This window comes from Ananas comosus, linkage group 8, assembly GCF_001540865.1.
Source record: "Ananas comosus cultivar F153 linkage group 8, ASM154086v1, whole genome shotgun sequence".
Lineage (NCBI taxonomy): Eukaryota > Viridiplantae > Streptophyta > Magnoliopsida > Poales > Bromeliaceae > Ananas > Ananas comosus.
In genome coordinates, this window is record NC_033628.1 from 11,354,598 (window position 1) to 11,377,199 (window position 22,602).

General features: G+C 38.2%; 3 protein-coding genes across 3 annotated transcripts; 2 read left to right on the forward strand and 1 right to left on the reverse strand.

Moving 5' to 3' along the window:
- Positions 936 to 3,969, forward strand: LOC109714132 (dolichol-phosphate mannosyltransferase subunit 1). Its single transcript, XM_020238578.1, has 8 exons — positions 936 to 1,096; positions 2,112 to 2,211; positions 2,325 to 2,358; positions 2,432 to 2,508; positions 2,595 to 2,620; positions 2,977 to 3,141; positions 3,230 to 3,344; positions 3,592 to 3,969. Exons 1-8 carry the CDS (start codon positions 960 to 962, stop codon positions 3,694 to 3,696), a joined length of 759 nt encoding a protein of 252 aa, XP_020094167.1. The 5' UTR covers positions 936 to 959; the 3' UTR covers positions 3,697 to 3,969.
- LOC109714654 (chromatin modification-related protein EAF1 B-like) lies at positions 6,100 to 17,580 on the reverse strand. Its single transcript, XM_020239350.1, has 19 exons — positions 17,421 to 17,580; positions 16,134 to 16,249; positions 15,098 to 15,195; positions 14,966 to 15,020; positions 14,778 to 14,875; positions 13,761 to 14,661; positions 13,566 to 13,679; positions 13,133 to 13,360; positions 12,050 to 12,130; positions 10,720 to 10,780; positions 10,249 to 10,644; positions 9,947 to 10,038; positions 9,454 to 9,507; positions 9,280 to 9,360; positions 8,809 to 8,934; positions 8,538 to 8,654; positions 7,222 to 7,322; positions 6,920 to 7,059; positions 6,100 to 6,825 (listed from the first exon to the last, which is right to left on the reverse strand). Exons 1-19 carry the CDS (start codon positions 17,578 to 17,580, stop codon positions 6,713 to 6,715), a joined length of 3,132 nt encoding a protein of 1,043 aa, XP_020094939.1. The 3' UTR covers positions 6,100 to 6,712.
- LOC109714539 (heterodimeric geranylgeranyl pyrophosphate synthase small subunit, chloroplastic) lies at positions 18,330 to 19,723 on the forward strand. The gene has a single exon (XM_020239214.1). The coding sequence runs from the start codon at positions 18,478 to 18,480 to the stop codon at positions 19,558 to 19,560; it is 1,083 nt and encodes a 360-aa protein (XP_020094803.1). The 5' UTR covers positions 18,330 to 18,477; the 3' UTR covers positions 19,561 to 19,723.

Below are 22,602 nucleotides of genomic sequence, written 5' to 3' on the forward strand. Positions count from 1 at the left end.
GCAGAAAAAAAGGGGCATATTTAAGAAGAAGAGAGTCGAGGATGAGTAGTATTGGTTTTGTTTAGTTATTTTTTTCTTTTCCCTTCCGAATTTTTTTTTTTCTCTCTCTTTTTTCTCTTTCTCACATTTCGTTACCTCGTTCGTAGACCAAAAATTTTCCTTCCCTTGCATAACTTCGTTTTTTTTTTTTGTTTTTTTTTTTAGGGTAAAACGACACCAAAGAGAGGAGTTGCAAGCTTAAAACCTCCTCTAAAGGACCATACTAGGGAAACATGGGGAATTTGATGAAAATGAATAAACTAGATGATCCCACATTAAATTCTAGTGCGTGGATCCAAAGCTTTGGTGGGATTTTTGATGAAGTTTTATCGAAATTATTATTATTATTATGTTATTAAAAGGATTGTAAATTGAAATATTTTAATAAACTTTGCCACTACAATAAAAAGTGAATATTTACCTACTACAGTAAAATTTAGTTACTATATCATAAGCTTCAATTATTATTAGTAATGAGACGCTACTGTCCCTAGAGCAAGTGGCAAAGGGCTTGGTGGTTGGTATCCAAGATCCAAGTTTGAATCCTAGTTGATTCATATTTCTAGCTAAGTTTATTTCTAAATAAAATAAACGAAGCAGATAGCGTACTATCTATCTCTCTCAAAAAAAAAAAAACCAAATAAAATTAGAACCGGACCAAACAGGCCATAATTTCGAGTAAAATTAATCAAACCATTAACCGCCCCGCTTTACCGGATCGGTCCAGATCCAAAATTGAAGGCCTAAAAATTACGGGTCGGGCCGCATTTTGGTCCGGACTCGGGTAAAACATAGGTGCAAAAACCGACCCGGGAACGAACAGGGCGGTTTTAGGGGCCCAAAAACGTAATTTTGGCCCATGTCCACGTCATGTTAGGGTTAATTGCTCCGGGGAAGCGGTTCGGTCGAAGGACGTGGCCATGGCGGAGGAGAGGATGGAGGAGGAGGAGGAGAAGGAGAGGGAGAAGGAGAACGCGAAGTATAGCATACTTATCCCTACCTACAACGAGCGCCTCAACATCGCCCTCATCGTCTACCTCATCTTCAAGCATCTCCGGTACGTTTCGATTCATCTTCTTTGAATCGTGAACTTTTCTAATGGAGATCGAAGCATCGCTCTGGATTTTCTCGTGAAATTGCCCAAAAAATAGTGAGATCGGCTTCGGATCGACCGATCTAATGTCCATTTAGCTGTTTTTTAGTTATTAATATGTACAAGCAAGTAGGGATTTTATTTTATATGACACGATTACAAGTACTATTTGTTCTACAACGAATTTGAGTTCATGAAGTAAGATAGATGGAATCGCTATGTTGAATACGTTGCTCGAGTGAATTGGTTGATCCCATTTTAATAGTGACTGTTGATGAATCAGTGTTGATGAATCAGTTGATTTCATCTACCACTCGGTTCTGGGTAAAATGACTAGTTTAGTATTGAAACTTACTTAGTTGAGTGATTGAATTCTTGATTAATCTGCATTTTCAGTGATTTTGTCTATTGTTCCTGAAAATTTTGATCCTAAACATATTATTGCAGACTCAATTTTTTAATTGTGATACATAGTTTCTTTGTATGAGTTAGCTAACTCTGCGGCAAAAAGATTCATGAACGAATTGGTTGAGCCCATTCTCTGAGAGCCAACTTGTGTTACTGGATGAAAGCACCATAGCTAAATGCATGGTTAATTTCGGATGACACTATGTATAAAAACCTTTTTCTATGGTTTGCTTTTGGTCCAAGAAGTTCTCTCGGCAGCTTGTTCATTACAGTGCTAAAACCAAACTGTGCCAGCTTAATCACTTGCCTCTAGAGGGACATTTCAGTTGAAGGCATATTAAAAAAGAAAAAGAAAAGAAGAAAAATTATGGATTATAAATTTAGCTTCGCCTACTAAGACCATAAATTGAAGCCGAATGCAACAAGCCTGCTTCTTGCCCTTTGTAGAAGCCTGATGATTCTTATTTTAGAACTGTAAAGCACACAATTTAAAGCACTCATTGTTGCAAGTTTCAACCGATATTGCATATCTCAGAGTTAGATCAAAACCTTATTCTACTAATTTTGCTAGGGATGTTAATTTTGAAATCATTATTGTGGACGATGGAAGCCCTGATGGAACCCAAGACGTCATAAGACAATTGCAACAAGTATATGGAGAAGACCGCATTGTAAGTACATATGCTTCCTTTATTTCTTTAGAATAATAGAAAGTTACTTTTGGACTGGATTGACTATTTTGCTATGCAGCTAACTTATTTTACTTGTGATAAATCAATTCCAGCTTCTAAGAGCACGACCAAGGAAGCTTGGTCTAGGTAAGTTGTGAACCTCTCTCTCTCTCTATTTGCTTGAAACTACAACTGTTACCTAATCTTGAATAACGTTCAGGAACTGCTTACTACCATGGATTGAAGCATGCATCAGGGGACTTTGTTATTATAATGGATGCAGATTTGTCTCACCATGTAATATTCTCTTTTATTATTCTAGTTACTTTGTGCCAGCAATATTATTTTTCTGACCTAATTGTGTTATATGCTTGTCTTGACAGCCTAAGTACTTACCAAGCTTCATCAGGTAAAAATTTCCATTTGCACCTTGAGATTGATTATGTGGACATTGACAAATCTCTACCAGAGTGTTCTTTTATGGGGAGATTCGAACAGACTCACACTTTCATTTTTATAATAAAAGAGCAAATCTGATACTTTCAAGTAATCTATAAAATATGTATCAAAGACATTTCTTTCTTCAGTATCACTAAGTCTGCGACCTTCTCTTCCTTAGAATTTGAACAATCAAGCTATATTTGTTTTTGATTTAACAAATATTCAAGATTCTTCTCATATGAAATTTATAAGATAAATTGATGTTGAGACAGTTTTCAATGTGATTTGATTGGTAACTACTTTGTGTTATCTCATACTACACAGGAAGCAGAAGGAAACTGGTGCAAATATAGTTACTGGAACCCGCTATGTTAAGAATGGAGGTGTACATGGATGGAACCTTATGCGCAAACTGACAAGTCGGGGGGCAAATGTACTTGCACAGACACTTCTATGGCCTGGAGTATCCGATTTGACAGGATCATTCAGGTACTTCTTGATTTTGAATGCCATGAGACTCTACCCCACTCTCTCATTCATGCTGTTTATTTATTCATTTTTTTATTTTTTTACATAGGCTGTATGAGCGCTCTGTGCTGGAAGATGTTATTACCTCATGTGTAAGTAAAGGCTATGTCTTTCAGATGGAGATGATTGTTAGAGCTACCAGAAAAGGATATCACGTTGAAGAGGTTAGATTACTGCCGTTTCTTCTTGTGGTTATGCAGCAATCTATACTTTTATTTAAATGATCCTCTTACTTTGGCTTTCGGCATATAAAACTGCATTGATAAATATTATCAGTTCATTATTCTCTTCAGAGTTGTCCTGTAATTATCGTTTTATCCATGCTATTCAATTTTTTAGATTCTTTCGCCGCTGCTACCGACTGCTGCTTACCTGTGTTCTTAGTCGTTGAAGTTTGGTGTTCTTCTGTAGGTTCCAATTACTTTTGTTGACAGAGTTTTTGGAAGTTCAAAGCTCGGGGGCTCCGAAATAGTTGAATACTTGAAAGGTCTCGTATATCTGCTATTCACGACATAAGAGGAGGAAGAAATGTTATGAGATATGCTGCAAAATTTTGCAAAATTCCATATTCTTTTTACAAAATAGCATATCTTGTTCTATCCCCATATTCCCCATCAGCAAAGCTGTCACAATTGAGTAGTATACCAAATTTTTAGGCTGTGGCATCATAATGTTGCCTTTTCCTTTTTCTTATTGTCCATGATTTCTGATTTTAAGCTTGTTTAGATTGTGGTGATTAACGGATGTTTGTTTGTAAAGTATTACGGCAGATGATTTTGTTCTTTTTCATTTTTTTCGTTGCGGATTTGTTGGAGCCATTCTTCTTTGAGGTAAGCTCAGGGCAAAACGAGAAACTAGGTTTCGTTAAAGGTGAAATCCTTGGTTGGCCCAATTGCTCCAGCGGAGCTATTATACTTAGGGATGCAAATGGATCCGGGTTGGTGGAGCTCCGCCCCGATCCGCCCCGAATGGGGTGGTAAGTGGGAACAAAAAATATAGAAAAATATAACCCGCTCCGAATCCGCTCCGATCTGCCAAGTAAATGGAGCGGGAGGCAGGAGATTCTTTTCTTTCTTCAATCTACCCCGATCCGTTAAAAATTCGCTTCCGCCCCGCTCCTGCCCCGATTCGCCCTGAATGGAGCGGTAAGTGGGAGCCAAAAATAAAATGAAAAGTAATCCGCCCCGAATCCGCCCCGCCCAGATAAAAAATGGAGCGGGAGGTGGGGGAACTCTCCCGTCCCCGGATCTGCTCCGTTTGCATCCCTGATTATACTGTTCTGAAATTTTGAATTTTTGCAAGGTCAACCATGTATAGAAACTTAATTCACAATGAAGCACTGTTCTGAAATTTTGAATTTTTGCAAGGTCAACCATGTATAGAAACTTAATTCACAATGAAGCACTGTTCTGAAATTTTGAATTTTTGCAAGGTCAACCATGTATAGAAACTTAATTCACAATGAAGCTCTTCCACATCTAATTCACAGCGGAGCCGTTATTTACTGATTCTAAGGATCTTACTTAAAAGGTAGAAGTATTGTACCAGCAACAATTAAACTTCCACGAATAATTTGGCATAAATTATAAATTTGATTGATTTTTTTCCCTTTTTTGTTCTTTAAAAAGATATTTTTTTAACATCCAGTTGTGTTGCATTCCAAACTAGCCAATAATAATAAAGGTAGATAATTATTTCTGACTTTATAACATTTTTTGGTTATAAAAATGAAAAAAATAAGAAAATCCAATATTGCTAGATTTGCTCTAATATTTTCCATTTTATTGTGAAAAAACATTAAAAATATTCTAACTTCACCACCCAAACACGAGAACTCTTATAATCTGATTACAAAACGTCAGTAAAGAACTGCCAACAATACCTCGTTGGAGAAAAATGCCACGTATTAATTTACCGTTTATTGTAACCGAACTTTCTCAGCTCCTTGGGTGGATGTAATGTGGGCCGTGCCGGGCTGGCACGGCCCACATTTTTCGGGCCACATCGGGCCAAAGGTCGGCCCNTTTAAGAGTAGGAAGTGTTTGTAGAAGAAAATGAATGAAGAGTAGTTTGTTGTGATGAATTTGAATGTTTGTAGTAGTATTTATAGATATAAAAAAATTTAAAAATATATATATAAATATTTTTTACTTTTTGACCAAAATGTCCTCTCTAATATTTAAATTTTTGAATGTTAGCGAGGGCATTATGATAATTTTGATCAAAAAAATATATTTTTTTAATTTTTTTAACCTTTTTTTTAAAAAATAATAAAAAAAAATTGAAAAAGGGAAAAAGTACCCAACGGCATAATAGCCGTTGGGCCCACTGTCCAAGGGTCTGCATCTGCAGACCCTTGGACAGTAGGAATCGGACCATGGGTGTTAGCTAGGCCTAGCTAGCATGCTAGGCCTAGCTAATACCCAACAATTATTCGGGCCGTACCGGCCCGGCAGGCACGGCCCATCCGGGCCGTGCCGTGCCGGGCTGCGGGCCGATCCTTCGGCCCGGCACGGCCCAGGCCCGAGACGGGCCGTGCCGTGCCGGGCCTACGGGCCGCAGAGACTCGGCCCAGCACGACCCGTGGAGTCAGGTCGGGCCGGCCCGGCACGGATGCTACAGTAGCCGTGCCGGGCCATGGCCCGGCCTGCTGTCGTGCCTTGCCGGGCGGGCCACGGGCCGCCCGGCCCGTTTTACACCCCTACACTGCGACGTCAGCAAGTTTTGAACGGATAAACACGAGAGCAAACGCGTATACAACAATAATCCCACATCGGCCGCAGAAACGAAAAGGGGGGCACTAGCGGGCCTATAAAAGTAGAGGCCTCGGGAGGGACGAAATTATCTTTGCGCTTGGGGCAATGACGCAGCTAGTGAGGTTATAACCGAGGCGCGTCAATTGCTGGTTGAAAACTATTTCCAAACCCCCTCTTTGGCCTGGGTTTGGCCCAGTGCCACTGAGAATTTCTGGAAGGGCTCCCTCTAACCCAGGGTAAAGCCCTACAATACTCCTAAGTTTTCAAAACATTTTCCCTAACATCAAAGTCTAATCTATCTATTGGTTGATCTGCCAACTAATAAATATGGATCTCATGTAACTGCTGCTTGGAAACCTTGGTTAAAGAAGCATTATTTATTCCTTTCCTATAAGTTCACACTAACGGGCTTATAAAAAGTAAAAACATCTAGAAGATTAGTTCATTTCCCAATATTCAGAATTGCTATATTTATCAAAAATATTTGTGCGTTGTATTGATACAGTGACAAGTAAATTCCATGAAATAAACAGCTCACCTGTGTCATCTGCAAAGGTCGCACAATGATGATATCAACTTTTCGGGTCTAGAAACAGCACCTGGCCTGGGAACATTGTCCAGACTTTGCCTTTTGCCCTCATTGGTCGACATATTTAGTGTTACATGGGTACTTAGCCCCTGAAATCCCAGGATTGGTGTATCCAGGCCTTGTTTGGTTCTATACATCATGCCCATACCATAAGCAACAGCTAACATGCGAACTCCACAACCAACTCCTATATTTGAAGCCCCGATTGCAAAGCTATCAGGTTGTTGAAGATTTCTATTGGAAAGCATTTCGCTATACTGCTGCATCTGTCGCTGCTCGTTGACGTGAAAAGGATTTTCTCTAGGAACACCATGTCTGTGAGCGCCCCTCCAAATACAATTTGGTTTGCAATAATAAGCAATAAAATAAGCTAAGTTAGATTACAAAGATGTACCTAGCAAAGGACTTAGAGCTGCGGAAGTTGAGAACAAACTGTTATCTTGAGACATGGCAGGAGATCCTCGTACTGTATCTGCATTTAAGGTCGGAAGAATATCTTGGCTTGAAGCAATAGAGTCACATAAGTCCAGTGGCCTGATAAGATTGTCAAAATAGACATAAAAAAGATATTACACTTCAGAGAAAAAGAAAGCAAAAGATGATACAGCAAAACTAAAATGAAGTATCAGCAAAATGCCTGATGATTCAAAAGAACGAAATTTAAAGATTAGCATAGAAAAATATGAAACAACTTACGTTAAAATGCTTCTAGCTAACTTGTTTGGGCATGCTTGAGAAAGAGCAACAACATGTGAACTATGAGTTTGAGCTACCTGCTTCTGGTGCTGACTTTGATTCTTCACAGAAACACAACTTGTAATTATGGGCAAGAATGACAAAACAAACAAAACCAAGAAAGCTGTAGATTTCTCAAGTTAGTCGACATCACTTAAATCTGAGGTCTCGGTAAACGTGTAGAATTACAGTTTTATAGCAATAGTTTTCTAAAGGTAGGTAGCCTATAGAGTAAAGCATATAGTGGCCTATATCCTTTTTTTTTTTTAGATAAAGGTAGCATGCTCCCGCTTCATTCAGTAAAAAGATGAATTTAGCAACAAAGAAAAGCAACATGGCTTCGAAGACGACAAAAAAAAAAAAGAGGCTAAACACAGTAAAGATCCCACAAATTCCTACATGAGCGTAAGTCCACCAGCAACTGTCTCAATGTTAGCTTTTTTTCCTCAAATTTCTTCTATTTCGCTCCAACAAGATAGCCCACCAAGTGGAGGCAATGATCGTTAACTCCTTTCTCCCTATTATACCCCACTTACCATTGCTACCTTTCTTGAGCTCTCACCAACTGTAGTACAGGTACTCAGGACCCTTTTGTTCGGCATCAGGCAAGCCAACGGCGCACGTGAGAAACAACAGCTCGAAAAAAGATGATCAACCATCTCGGGTTCTTCCGTACATAGCACGCGACTCACCTCTCCCAACCATCCTCTTTTCACTAGATTGTCCCTAGTAAGCATCTTTTGTTTCAACACCAGCCACCCAAAAATTTTAACTTTCAAGGGAGTTTTGATCTTCCACAGCCAGGCAAAACTCCGTTCCTTGATTCCACCGAAGTGGCCTATATCTTATATGAAAGGAACACTGCTGATATGATTTCAAGAAGCCATATTTTAAAGGCACGGTTATTCTTTTCAGACCTGTTTGGACATCAGAATTAGCCATCCGGTGATTGCTTATGCATTATAGGGACTTCCTTTGGTGTTTGCAGCCTCAAAGTTTATTTTCAACAATGGTCCTAGTAGTCGAGATTTTTCAGGATAATGCACCGCCTATTTAGCAGTTGGATATGCTATGCCAATGTGGGCATCTAATCAAACCCCTGATCTATCAATTGCTGCAGGGCGCTTGAATAAAGAAAAGAAATGTACAAAACAATATGTTCAGGCATCCAAACAGGCACTTTAACAAATGAAGAAAATGATTAAGCGCAAATCAAACATTACCACCTCGCAGCATGCTTATGAAACGGTTTATGCACAATTAACCAGGAAACAAACCTGACTGTGACAGGATCGCAGTTGTTGTCCAAGAAAAATAATTTTATCAAGATGTGCCTTCAAAGAATCTAATTGTCTCGGCTCTTGAAAGACATCAAGCAAGAGTCTGGCTTTGCCCTGATGAGAAAATGGCAAATCAAAGTTAATATTGCATTGGTGTAATAAGACAGCATTGCTCCTAAAGATTTAATCAAATTCAGCCTTCAGAACTTATACGACCGCAAGCAAGTGATTCAAGTCTCAAGGAAATAGTAGCGACGAGATTGCATGCCTTTGGAATGCCATGCAGGGTAAAGTTATAAGGTTGAGACGAGCCGGAGTCTTCAACACTATTAGAACAGTAACCACCTAGCAACTTAAGACGATCCCTGCATTCTTTAGGTTTCCTGAATATCGACTGCAAAAGTATAATAGCATGAGCATCAAGAATTTGAATGGCAAAATGAAAAATAATTTGACTTTTAAAATGAAACCAGAGAGATCATCTTATGGTAAGTAATTCTAAAGGACCTAGAAACAAAGTAGCATTTTCCTATAATTGGCATAAATAATATATGGATATAAAAGTAGGACAAATGCCAAAAAATATAGGAGTCTTAAGTCATATCATTCAAACAAATAAACCATGCAAAGAAATAAATAGGAGAATCCAAGGATTCAAAAACCCATTTAAAACACAAAAAAAGGCAAAAATAGGAGTCTCAAAAACAACATAAAGAAACATGCAATACGTTATGTTCACCTTGAACAAGAGTGTGCAGTTTAATGCATCACATACTAGCTCCCAGTTTGGACCCATATCATGAACTAAGACAAGAAGAGCCTGGAATAAAATTTAATAAATCATTTAAAAAATTGCGATGACAACAAGATAATGATACAAATGATACAGAAAAAAATGAATGGATGAACAAACCTGATCCTCAAAGTCTGACCATGGATTTCCAGAACCCGAGTGATCAGTAGCCATCTGCAGAAAATGGAGAAGATGAAATGTGGAAAATTGTTTATGTTGTTTGATTTTTATTTTCCCACTCAGAAACAGAAACAGAAACAAATCTGCCGTTGTCTGCCAGCACAAACTAATCATGCCACGAATTTTAAAATTTAAATAGCAAAACAATATGACCATTGCAATAAAAGACAAAGAAAGATTCAAGAGATAAAAGAATATAAAAAACAATTGCACGAGCAGTGCTTTATATAGAATATGATAGGATATTTCACAATATAATCAAATACAGGAGTGGAATTCATTGCATTTTCAAGCATTGTTGGACTTGAAAAGTCAGAATCTAATAATGACAAACCACAAATCTAAACTAGTTTTTATGATTACTCAATAACGAAGCATAACATACAATGAAACCATAAAAACGAGAAACCAAAACATGCGGCAACATATTTACCTTCAGAACTTTACTTTTTCTTCCATGGTCCCAACTACTGATTGTTTTAGTGAGCTTATTTTGATTGGATATGTTACTCATCTGCATTGTAACTGAGGAAGAAATTGACACAGCAATAGCTGTTAGAGCACCTGTCTGATAGAAATTGACACAGCTATAGGGGTTGAGCATCTGTCGAAGTAGGAATTAAAGTTCTTATGTTCCAACTTCCAAGTGCTTAGATTTCCTACTCCTTATATCTTTTATATATGGATCACCATCATCAAATGATAGTCACCAAACGGAATCCATTGTTGATATACCTTCGATGTTTTTCCTGGGCAATGATCCTCCAAGTAGTAAACTCTGATTGTCTCCGTATGAATTTGTATTTCTGCTTGAAACATCAAAAGGACTTGCAATCCACTGCCTAGCAGCTGTACGCATCCTCTTTGTCGGAATTGGACTAACATTTAGGGAACTAGAAGGCCTTTTGCCTTTTGACTGCATAGGTTGATTTCCCAAATTTTTTTCCCTGCATGACTCACAAGATACATCCACGCCTACTTCAAATACTTTTTCTGCATGTGTCTTTTGTTGCATTGGTTTTCTCTTCTTGTGGGCAGAATTTAACGCAAAACCACCATCATATCTTCTTGACAATAAGTATGTACGTGTTTCACCTTCATCTTCTTCATGTGCATTTTGTTTATGTTCATCTGAACCCAGAAATAAGTAGTGGAAGATTTATGAATACAAATAGATGAGGCAGAATGCATAAACAGTATCAGTACCTCCAACAGAATCACACATGGATGTCTTGCAGATCTCTTGATGCACATTGTTACCCATTTTCTGTAAAAACTGAATAGATAACTATCTATAGCCAAATGAAATAGCATAAAATTTGAGAAAGATGAATAAATAGCAAAGATCATAGACATGGGCAACAGAATCGCATAGATCATAGACATGGGCAACAGAATCGCATAGTAAAGGGAAAGAGAAAAGTTAAAAAAAATTTTAAAAAAAAAAGAGTCAAAGGAGAAATGAAAGTCGTACTTCAAATTCCAAACAATCAATCATTTCATAGAAGTTGCTCTATACAGTTAATACTAATAGAATCACCACTAAATTTAATTTAAGTCCCCAATTTAATTCATAGAAACGACTTTAGTGAAAATAATAAGAAACTTAGGGGTATCAATCAAAAGAAAATTAGTCAAGGGTTCTATGTCAGAATGACCTAAAGTTGAGGGGGTCCCAGTACATTTTTACCTAAAGCACATACAATTGATGACTTTGCCCAATCTTCTACACAACATCTTTAATCAAGAAGCAGAAACAAGGGCCTTAGCAACAAAAGGGGCTAGAGCTGCTGGCTAGAACAGGAAGTGATGTGGACTTAGATGATTCCAATAAGCAGAAGCTCCGATTCGGACTTGCTTCTAGACTCAGAGAAGCTTTTGGTAGGATCTTTAAGAAACAACTGAGACCTTCTGCAAAGCCCAGCCAGGCCAAACAAATCCATATTTAGCTGCTATAACCCCAGGAGTTGCTGACCGTGGTCTTACCAAAATCAACCAATATTACATGAGGTAAGATAAAATGAAGATGCATAAATAGAATTGTTAACAAGCAGTAAATGGGCCTAACATACATGGATGGTCAACCAACAAGCAGTGAGAAAGAAATAACAAATCTAGGGTAGTGACGATGCAAATAAATGACTACCTCCCAGAAAACATCTAATCAGCAAATGTATGAAGTTCAAGATTCAGTACTCACATTTCTTTCAATAACCTCATGTTCTAAACAGAACCAATCTAATCAAAACTTGCATTGCACTATATTTTATATATTTTGCATATGTAATATTGACAATATATTACCATGAATAGAAGATATTTTGATGATGAGATTAAACATATAAAACAAGTGCAAAATACAAATGATCTTAGTTTCTCTTTTTCTTATCTTCTTCCATTCTTGGTTTTTGTTCAATCCAAATTTGAATGCCGAGGCACCACAGATTCTGATCAAATTTAAACTTATTGGGGCCTTGTCAAGATTGAAACAGATTCTGAACCCTGGTTGTTATCAGAGAGCTGAAGATAATTTCACCTGACAGAGCACCCAGTGGGACTCCACCAATTCCCCGTAAAAGTGCATTGCACCACGAGGCACCACGTAGAAGAGACCTTCCTGAAGAGAGCATAATGGTAGTTGATACTGGTAGATCCTAAACATACAGAAATTTTGTACGCAGAAACAAGAACAACCTGTTCATCTAAACATACACTTCACAGTATAGCACATACGCAAGACTTAATTGTTGAATGGACAGTAACAGCACTACAAAGCAAACAAGAACGACTTTACTAAGCGCAATCTCAGAGAATTTTTCCCTACTCGTAAAAATTGATCGGACATTTCCAAGATGCCTGCATTGATCGCCCGTCAAAGTAATTGGTGGCTTAGCCAAGGTAAGGCAGGTTAATCAGATATGCTGCTATTAAATTCAGGAATCAAACTGCATAGAACACCAAGGCAGAAAACACACCCAGTGTTCTTCTTTCTATTCTTGTTACCCTACAGGAGCCCATAGACATGTCAGTCCTTCAAATGGAAGAGTTGCTTGAATAAGAATTACGAACGCGATCGCCTTCAAAATAGTCGACACGTGTACATATATTGGTGCTAGAATAATTAATAACTTGAAAAATATGGCCAAAACATTATGACAAGAAGCAATTGATAATTCTTTGTAAAGACCTACATCTATGAGGTGGATGTCAGAACTGGGAAAGTTTCCAGATCCATTGATTTTCAATTTGATTTTATTTGACTAAAACATAAGGTTTCCGCAATGAGAAACATATAATAACAGATTCCGCTGAACAATCAATTGATATATACTTCGAAAAATAAAACAACAATAAAATCTGTTTTCTTTCCTTGTATCAAAAAATAATTTTCTTTTGAGACTCTTCCCCTTGTTTATTGGGCCAGTTATAATACATCTCAAATTTGAGAATCACCTCATTTGTTAAATAAATAAGTAAAGTGATAAATAGATAAATAGAAAAATAAATAGATAAATAAGAAAATAAATAAGTAAAAGTGACAACTCACAATAATAATGATTGCATGTTTTGTGAATGCAAACATAACTAGAATTTGCCATTTACCGCTAAATATCCTAACCTCTTCTTTTTTATCCTCAGCTTCGGTGAACTTCCTTCCTAGCATATCCTTGTTGCATCCGTGCATTACAGCGCGAGTCTCAGCTGAATGCTTGAATTGCATGATAGATTTGGCCAAAGTTCTAGCATCTTGCTTCTGCCACATGTTTCTTTCTTCGAGTTTTTCTCGAGATTTACGAGCAATCGAATGAGATAGTTTCGCTGCAGCTGCACTTTTCCAGAGTCTCTCCTGCATTAAAAAAGAAGAAAATTATATAGGAATAGTAAAAAAAGTGGGGAAAAAAAACTATTTATCAAGTGAAACACATTGCCCATGATAGACCCTATCACCACAATTGGCAGAAGGATAAACTTTGAGCAAGACATGGCAGCTGTGCTTTCATCAAACAAATGCAGCTAGAAAATTGAAATCGGCAGATATCCTCGTAAAAGACCTGCACAAAATCATTTGCCATCCATGCCATCTCCTTCAGGACAAAGTCCCAGTGACATCTTCGCTGATCTAAAGGGAGATTACATGACAGCTCACCAGCCTTCAAAAGGTTTGCCTAATTGCAACAATGAGGAAGTTTTTGTTAACAGGACTGTACAGGTCTCAACAAGCTAAAAATACTAACAAATTCACACACCTCAATAATCCTGGACTCTCTAAGAATGGCATCCTCTTGCGCCTTCTTTGCAAACTTTAAATGGACAGATCTAGAACAAGAGAGCTCGAGGATAGATGTTGAACTACTATCACAAACTTCTGCCTCATCTTTGACCTGAACAACCGACTTGCTGATGGTAGGATGTACAGATCTTGGCTCAATGAGGTTATTATCAGGTGAATTAACACTTATCACGTTATCATTCTCTTGTAAACTGTTTCTATGCAAAATGCTGGCTTCTTTCAAGTTTTCTGCACTATCAAAAGGGATGGAATCGAATGTAGCAGAAACACCTTCTTTTCCAATGGCTTCAGATGTTACAGAGGTGGTTCCAGTAATAACACTCTCAGCAGCTATATGAGGCTGTTGATTACTACTTTCATAATGATTTGGCACCCAGTTCAGTTTCATACCTACACAGTCATTAGAAGAAATACTCTTTGACTCAACACTACCAATTTGAATAGCTGATTTTGAGTTTGAAATGGATGAGACAGCAAGGCCTTTTGCTTGTGGCTCCCATTTTGACCTTTTACTGTCCATATAATCAGGGCAGGAGGAAGATATAACCAAAGATCTCTTACCGCGATATATATCCAGTTTAGCACTCTTGCGACTAAATGTATTTTTGTCCCTTCTAACATTTGCCTGATTTTTTACACCAAGACGACAAATAAGAGGATCACCTGAGCACTTAGCATTATGAAGAGCACTGTGTTGTTCAGACTGCTTAAACAGAGCAAGATTAGTTCTTGTATTGCTACATTTCACATTTCTCACACCACCAAAACTATTACTATCTCCTTCAAAGGGCAAAAGATTGTTTCCAACAGAATCCCCATGGTGTGAAGCAGCTGATGCAAAGCTACCATTTGCTTCCCTGCAGTACAAAACATAATAAAAGAGGAGCAACCAATAACAGAGTAACTTAAAACACTAACGTGAAAACACCTGCAACTAAATGTTGTCCCACGCTAATAAAGCAGAAAAAAAAACCTCGTCAGATGTTGTTCGGCCAGCTGATCTGTCATGGAAGTTGACTGTACCCTGAATGATGCTACACGACCAAACTTAAAATCCAATGGATTGCCTCCCTAAAAAGAATTAAGAATAAAGTGACAATATAAAAGATCTTTAGGAAGAAAAAGAATAGATTTCACACAAAGGCAATTTAAGAATATTACTTTCTCAAGAAACCCTATTTCCCTTCTTTGTTCATCAACTGCATCATACTCCTGCCTGTAGTTGGTACATAAAAATATAAGATCTTTCATTAGAAATATGTGATAGGTTACTGTCTTTTATCATCTTTATACCTCAACTTGGCCTGGGCCTTCCTGATTGCTGCTAGACGTGGTGAAGATTTGGTATCCATACCAATTCCACAATCAACAATGCCTCTGGTGGAGTCTACCTGAGGATCAAAGGAAAATTTAAACACAAAGATAACTGTAGCGCTTAATTTTCAACATATTATTAGATAACTGATATATTCATAAGCAGTCACAAAGTTCTATAAATGATAGAATATTTATTAAGAAGGGAAACTGAGGAGGAGACCAAGCTTGATACCAACCATCAACAGTGAAACCCTTCCAAGAAACCAAGCATAAAATAACATTACAACAATAAAGAAACAATTGCTATTGAAAAGCATCATCTAATTGGCAATTTTTCTCAAGAAAAGAATGAACTGGCCACAAGACATAAGCAGATCACTACATATCTGTGAAATATGTACTGCAACAAGCCTTATTCCAAATCCACGTCCTAAATAGGCATCCACTTGTTCCATTCATGATTCTATTTTATTATGCAATTGGAGTTGAACTTCTTAATAACAATTATCTTTGTTGTTCATCTCCCAATTTCGCAATCATTTTCTTCTCAATTGTCTCAATGTATGTTCATGTCATCAAGAACTTACTACAGACGTTATCGGCATAAGTATAGCACGACAATTTTACATGGAATTGAACTCTTAACTTACCTTTTTCAAATCATTTTCTCCAGTTAACTCTTGATTACGTTACGTATCAAGAATCTTGGCGCACCCAAATAATCTCACGTACCTATTCATCTATTTCCACACACAACAGGTATCCTAAGCAAGAACAACATCAACCCATTCAAGAAGAAAAATTCGCACGCAATTGCAAGTGAAATGTAACTAAAATTATCAAAACGAAAAGATGTCATCAGCTTTGGCATCATCATACAAGAACAATGAATGTCGAGATTGATCTTTTGATCGAGAGAAAGGAAAGAAGCAGATTGGATTTAAAGAGAAGAAACAGGTTCAGGAAACAGAAACATATACCCAAATGATCGGAGAAAGGGGGAGGAGGAAACCCTATTTCTCGGAGAACGCAATGGCGCGGGCGCGGGAATTTTTGAGCTTCTGCGGAGGAGATCGGTTCGGTTCGCACGAGAGGAGTCGCCTCCGAGCTGTTTGGGCGCGATTTGGGCTCAGTGCGAAGAGCCTGGATGAGCTTGGATAGAAAAAGTCGGCGGATGAAGGAAGGTCGTTGCCGATTTATACCTGCGAGGACTCGTATACAGTAGTGAGACAAAAAAAAAAAAAAAAAAAAAAAAAAGGGCCCCGCCTTCGCTCTCATAACTACATACACATAATAAACCCCTTTAAAAATGAATTTTAATATGCAGATTCTTTATTTTTTTCGTGCCAATAAATTCATCAACTTTTTTTTTTTTCATTTGAGCTACTTTTATTAATTTATTTAAAAATTTTATTAAATGGAACAGTGGTACTGTAAAGTTTAACTATATAAAAACTCCCTCAATGTGGTTGTTTTGAAATAACATCCTCCTGTTTTTAAATCGCTACTCTAAGCATATTCACGCTTACAGTTTTTATTTGGTATTTTACTTACACCATCAGTGTTTGTATATCTAAAAACTTTTCTTCTATAATAGTTATATTAGTGTAGGGACCCGCGCGATACAGCGGATAGATACTAGATAATATAAGCAAAATTTTAAAATTTTAATAAAATTTATATCTACAGCTTATTGATGTATAGAAAGCTATACCATGTTAAGTATAGCCAATTTGTATAACTAAATTCAACTGATAAAAAATAAAATTATAGTTAAAAGCTTTTATAATTTTTTTAAAATCATCGAAATACAATAAGAGACAGACAATTTTATACAATTTTATCGTACTATATACTTCTTGAACATTTCGTTGTGAAAGATAAACAAAAGCTAGCTCTAGTTGAATCAAGTATCTATGTCCAAGCATCAAAACAAATTAAGGACATGAAACACATAAATAATAAGTTCACGTATCTGGCTTAAAAAATTTTTTGGTGAGATCTCAAGCTTTAGTCTCCACATCATACTTTTTAATCTAAGAAAGGATTTTATCCACAATAGTGCATACTCAAAAAAATAGTCATAGGATGAAAATAAAACAAAAACATAAATTACAAAGTAAACAAATATTTTTTTGGAGCACTTCTTCATCCACGCAAACTTGCTCATCAAAACCTCATACATCTTCTTAATTTTCAACTGGTAATTGCTTCCCGCACCGAATCACTTCTGAATTATCATTGTGACCTATGAACACACAACTCATCTGTATCACCAAACTGCGATATTTAAACTGACACAGTCTTACCATCACATCAACCACAGAAACTCTAATTCTCAAACAATTTGGATTTACTAAGAAGTTCCTGCGATTATCGAGAAGCGAGCTCCCGCACAACGTCCGCTTGAAGAGAAGGCTCAAGACGCCGCTTGCCTCGGCCCAGTTGTGGGCATGCATGAGCCGCGCGAGAAAGCAGCCGAGCCGGCAGCGGTTCACGGCTAGCAGGGGCCCCAGCGCAGATCGGCCCAGCAGGCACTTATATAGGCCACGGCTCGACTTCGCAGGACGATACTTTTCGAAGGAGGCAACGTTCTTCGCATGCTTTTCTTTTTCTTCTTCTTCTTCTTCTTCTTCTTCGTCCTTATCATCTTCGTTAACGCAATAAAAGAGAGAAATGAGTGTGGGGTGGAAGATTAAATAATAATGCTCTTCTTTGCATGAAAAATAAGGAATAATGAAGGAGAAGAGTGGATTGGAGTTACAAAACCTTCTCATTAGTGCGGGGTGGAAGGATTAATGGAGTAGGTGAATAGATTGAAGTTACAAAATTTACTTATTAGTAGAATATGATGCATATAATTAAATATTGCACCTTGAATTAAGTAATTTAATATCGAGATGGGTGCTAGGAAAACCACGAAGAGAAAGAGCTAGTGAAGGAGGTCATGCCACGTTGGATAAGAAATTGAGATTTAAGGATGAGAAATGGAGGTTTAAGATAGGGTTATAGATATGTCTTCTACGAAATTAAAGTAGGGATATGGTGGTACTCACTTTTTGCAAAAGAATATTCTGGCTTTGGGCCTGGGACCGGGCTCGTGCTGTGGTCTGTGGAGGCGATCTGGTCCGGACTCGACCTGGTTCCTGTGCCGTGGTGCGACGACGCGAAGCGCTTTGCTCTGAAGCGGAGCAAAGGCTTATCCATCCATCACTAGCACACCACGCTTTTCCACTTCCTCTCCACATTCCACCATTCAATCAATACCACCTCCATCTCCAATCTCCATTAGAGCTTTTACCATCTCCCCCACCGCATCTTCAAAGAGAACCCAAATTTCACCAATTCCCAAAATCATGGCGTTCTCCGCGCTCTTCCTCTCCCCCCGCGTCTCCGTCCCCAAATTCTCCCCATCACACCTTCCGAACCCTAAACCCCACCACCTCGCCTTCTCCATCCGCTGCTCCTCCTCCTCCTCCTCCTCCTCCGCCGCTGCCGCATCCTTCGACCTCAGGAGCTACTGGACGGGGCTGATCTCGGAGATCGAGGCGGAGCTCGAGGCCGCGATCCCCGTGCGCTACCCGGAGTGGATCTACGAGGCGATGCGCCACGCCGTGCTCTCGGGGGGCGCCAAGCGCGCTTCCCCGGTCATGTGCGTCGCCGCGTGCGAGCTCCTCGGCGCGCCGCGCGCGGCGGCGTTCCCCACGGCCGCGGCGCTCGAGATGGCCCACGCCGCGTCGCTCGTCCACGACGACCTCCCCTGCATGGACGCCGCCCCGCTCCGCCGCGGCCGCCCCTCCACCCCCGCCCTCTTCGGCGTCAGCACCGCCGTGCTCGCCGGCGACGCCCTCTTCCCCCTCGGCTTCGCCCACGTCATCGCCCGCACCCCGCCCGCGCTCGTCCCCCGCCCCGCCCTCCTCCGCGTCCTCGCCGAGATCGCCCGCGCCGTGGGCTCCACGGGCATGGCCGCGGGCCAGTTCCTCGACCTCTCCGGCGCCGCCGCGGGCGGCGAGGCGGAGGTGCTCCTCGTGCTGGAGAAGAAGTTCGGGGAGATGGCGGAGTGCTCGGCCGTGTGCGGCGGCCTCCTCGGCGGCGCCGACGAGGACGACGCCGCGGCGCTGCGGCGCTACGGGCGAGCCGTGGGCGTGCTCTACCAGCTCGTGGACGACGTGCTCATGGAGGACGAGGAAGGGGTCGGATCGAACGGGCGATCGCCGGGGAAGATGCGGAGCAACGCGAGCGCCGTGCGAGCCCTAGGAATCGACAGGGCATTGGAGATCGTCGAGGAGCTCAAGGACAAGGCGAAGAGCGAGCTCCGGCGCTTCGACGACAAGTGCGGGGAGAGAGTGCTCCCTCTTTATAGCTTCGTGGATTACGCAGTCCATAGGGGTTTCCTAGTTGCAGGTGCAGGTGCAGGTGCAGGTGGAAATGAAGTTTGAATTTGGTGCTTCTCTTGAGAAGTAATCTGTAATTCTCGTAATTAAAATGACGAACATTGTTCGCTTCTTCCCTTCTAGTTTTTAAACAGATCAATTTATTTTGTGACGGAGATATTTTTGCTGGAATTTAACTCTGCCCAAATTAATCCTTTCGTTGATTAAACACTTGAAATGCTCTGAGTTTTACACCTGACAATTTGATTTAGGCTACGGACCACTTACGTCTTTGTAGTATGGATCCCTTGCATCTTTGGGGGCGTGTACTCTCATGCTACATCAAACATATATAAAAGGGGAAAAATGTTGGATCTGAGTGGTATACAACAGTAGAGTCCAAATGTGAGAATTCAACAGTAGAGTCCAAATTTGAGAATACAGGAATATGTACTTCTGATCTCCCAAATTAGAACAGCTATAGAGAGATGGAGAATCAAACCGCTTAGCTATGGTTAAGTTACCTACTTTCCCAAATTGACTCTGGACTGTATTCAAGCGGGGTTGTGCAGTGTGTGCTTTCTTTAAAGAAGGAAAATCAGGAGGAAAAAGAATATTAAGCGATAGTTTGATTCTAGATTTATAATATTGCGAGAATATTGTATATTTTATATTTAAAATGACAAATTTATTACTAACTTAATGTCACTTGGATGAAAAATTATTAAAACCTACTATATTATTATTAATAAACTACTAATGATTTTTATTAGAAATAAAAGTATTTCTAACTCATGGTAATTTAGTATTCATATAGAAATCTATAATGATTCCACTACTTTACTAATATCTTAAGCAACTATCCAACTTGAATTGAATATTAATAATTTAAATATTTTTAGCAGAAAAAAATAGATTGATTATTGAAATATTACACACCATAAACTAAACGGTGATAAAAGAGATTTTATTAAATAAAGAAATTATAACACCAACATCTCTTGAAGAGAATATGTTAATTTTTTTTTCTTTACCCTCTCACACATTGCCACGATGAAAAAAAAGAAAAAGAAAAAAAAGCGCACGATCAAAAATAAATAAATAAATAAAGTCTCTCACACAATGCGGAAAACATTTTTTTTCCTTAATCTCTACAGCGTAGTGCAGATATATAGTAAGTTTTTTTTATCTAAAACATTAATTGCGGAGTCTCTATCACCCAACCTCTAATTAAAAAATTATACCCTACAAACCCTAATGAAATTCTAACCCCCAAGAATCAGAGTTAGAGCTCTTCCAACTAGAAAACATGTATTAGAGTTTTTTTTTTTAAGTACTTTCACTATAATGCTAACTACTAAAGCCAGCATTAAGGACAATGATATTTTATACATGTGTTACTATAATTGCCCTCATATTATACATGTGTAATATTTAAATATCACCCTACGTGGGAATATCATAAGAGTAGGTACATTGTTTTAAGATCCCACATTCTTGTAAGTTGCATTAGCACATGCCCGCATATCCTTAAATTACATATCATGGTTGCCACATCTTTAATGTGATCTACTTTACTGTATGTATGGATGCATGGTGATTAATTAACTCATAGATCAGCTTAATCAAGTATCCCATATAGTAGTACTTTAGAGACCAACTTAGATACAATTAATATGTAAATCGCCACAAACCAACCGCGGCCAGTAAAATATATCTCTAATGACTAGATGACTAAGATGAATTAAGTAATCCAATGATTGATCAATCTTGATTTGTGGACTTAATTACTCTTTTGATTGATCATGCATGGCCACAAAATAAGAGCACATTAGTGAGTAACAATATAATTAAAGTATCACCAAAGATAGAATATTCTTTATAACACATTCGTGAGCATGCTCCACTTATTTCACTGTGAAGACATTTTATAGCACGCCTGAAATATTCTTTTTTTTTAGAGCGAAAAAAGTAGCGTGTTATAATTGATTCTATATTTTTTTCAAATAAACTTAGCTGAAAATATAAAACAACTAAATTTCGATCTTAAAATCTTAGATAACAATCATCAAGTAATTTACCACCTATGCTAAGAACAGTCAGTATCTTGTGATAATTTCAAGGCCGCACTTCCACTCTTTGGAACATCATTGTTGTTACAATAAAACCATTCGCTTTTAAGCTTTCATATTTTTCAGTTACTTTTTTTTTTTTAATGAGAGCAGTGCTAAATGTATGATCCAAACAATATTGTAACCCAATAACTCTATCACTCAAAAGCCGATTTAATTTTCACTAGTCTTATCACTCATTTCTTAAGTATTAATCAAAACCCAAAAAATATTCAATTAACTAAACCCCCTTGGTTGAGTGGTTGCCAGATTATAATTCTTTTTTGATTGTAAACGTAGCATTTTTCTTTATTAATTTTGTTTTACAGCAGGTTCTTAGTCCATATATGTTACTTTTTCTCAAACAATTTATCAAATGGCAAACCGAATTTGATCTTAATTTGTTGAAATAATTACTTTTTTACCATAATTGTGAAAGTATATATTAAATTAAGAGAAATTTACTTGTACATTGAAATGTTAGACGTAAATCTTACACTCAATTCATCAAAGAGGTTAGACAATTTTTTAACTTTTGCAATCAAAAATAGAAATATGAGAAAACTAGTAAGAAAAAATAAGTCATGCACTCTAAAATTAATTTGCAAAAGTATTAATACAAGTGTGAAAGTTTCAAAAGCGCGTGTAGCATTAATTATATATATGAATGAGGTAACTTAATTTTCTCACAAAAAAAAAAGTTTTACTTACAAATAAATTTTATAATATTTTACAAACTATCAATTCAAAAGTTCAATTGCAATATATTAAAATTATAAGTCATGCTTACCTTCTCGTAATTTACACTTCACCACTAATTAAATGTCGCCGGATGCTAATATGTAAAGTATTGTAAAATTTATATATAAATATAGCTTTACTCTTTTATCACATATAATTAAACACACAATTAGAGCATTGAATTTACGAAAGACGTTATGTACATATTATCACATGCAATTAAACACGGTAGCTTACAATGCTGATCGAGCAACTA

Bases quoted from the DNA above. Each gene is read 5' to 3' on its own strand.
- LOC109714132 (XM_020238578.1), top strand. From the start codon at position 960: ATGGCGGAGGAGAGGATGGAGGAGGAGGAGGAGAAGGAGAGGGAGAAG. The intron at 2,509-2,594 runs GTAATATTCTCT...TTGTCTTGACAG, and splicing joins ATGCAGATTTGTCTCACCAT to CCTAAGTACTTACCAAGCTT. The intron at 3,142-3,229 runs GTACTTCTTGAT...TTTTTTACATAG, and splicing joins GATTTGACAGGATCATTCAG to GCTGTATGAGCGCTCTGTGC.
- LOC109714654 (XM_020239350.1), bottom strand. From the start codon at position 17,580: ATGCATGCCCACAACTGGGCCGAGGCAAGCGGCGTCTTGAGCCTTCTC. The intron at 14,876-14,965 runs GTAATATTCTTA...AATTCTTTTTAG, and splicing joins AAATAGGGTTTCTTGAGAAA to GGAGGCAATCCATTGGATTT. The intron at 10,645-10,719 runs GTACTGATACTG...TTCTGGGTTCAG, and splicing joins CATGTGTGATTCTGTTGGAG to ATGAACATAAACAAAATGCA.
- LOC109714539 (XM_020239214.1), top strand. From the start codon at position 18,478: ATGGCGTTCTCCGCGCTCTTCCTCTCCCCCCGCGTCTCCGTCCCCAAA.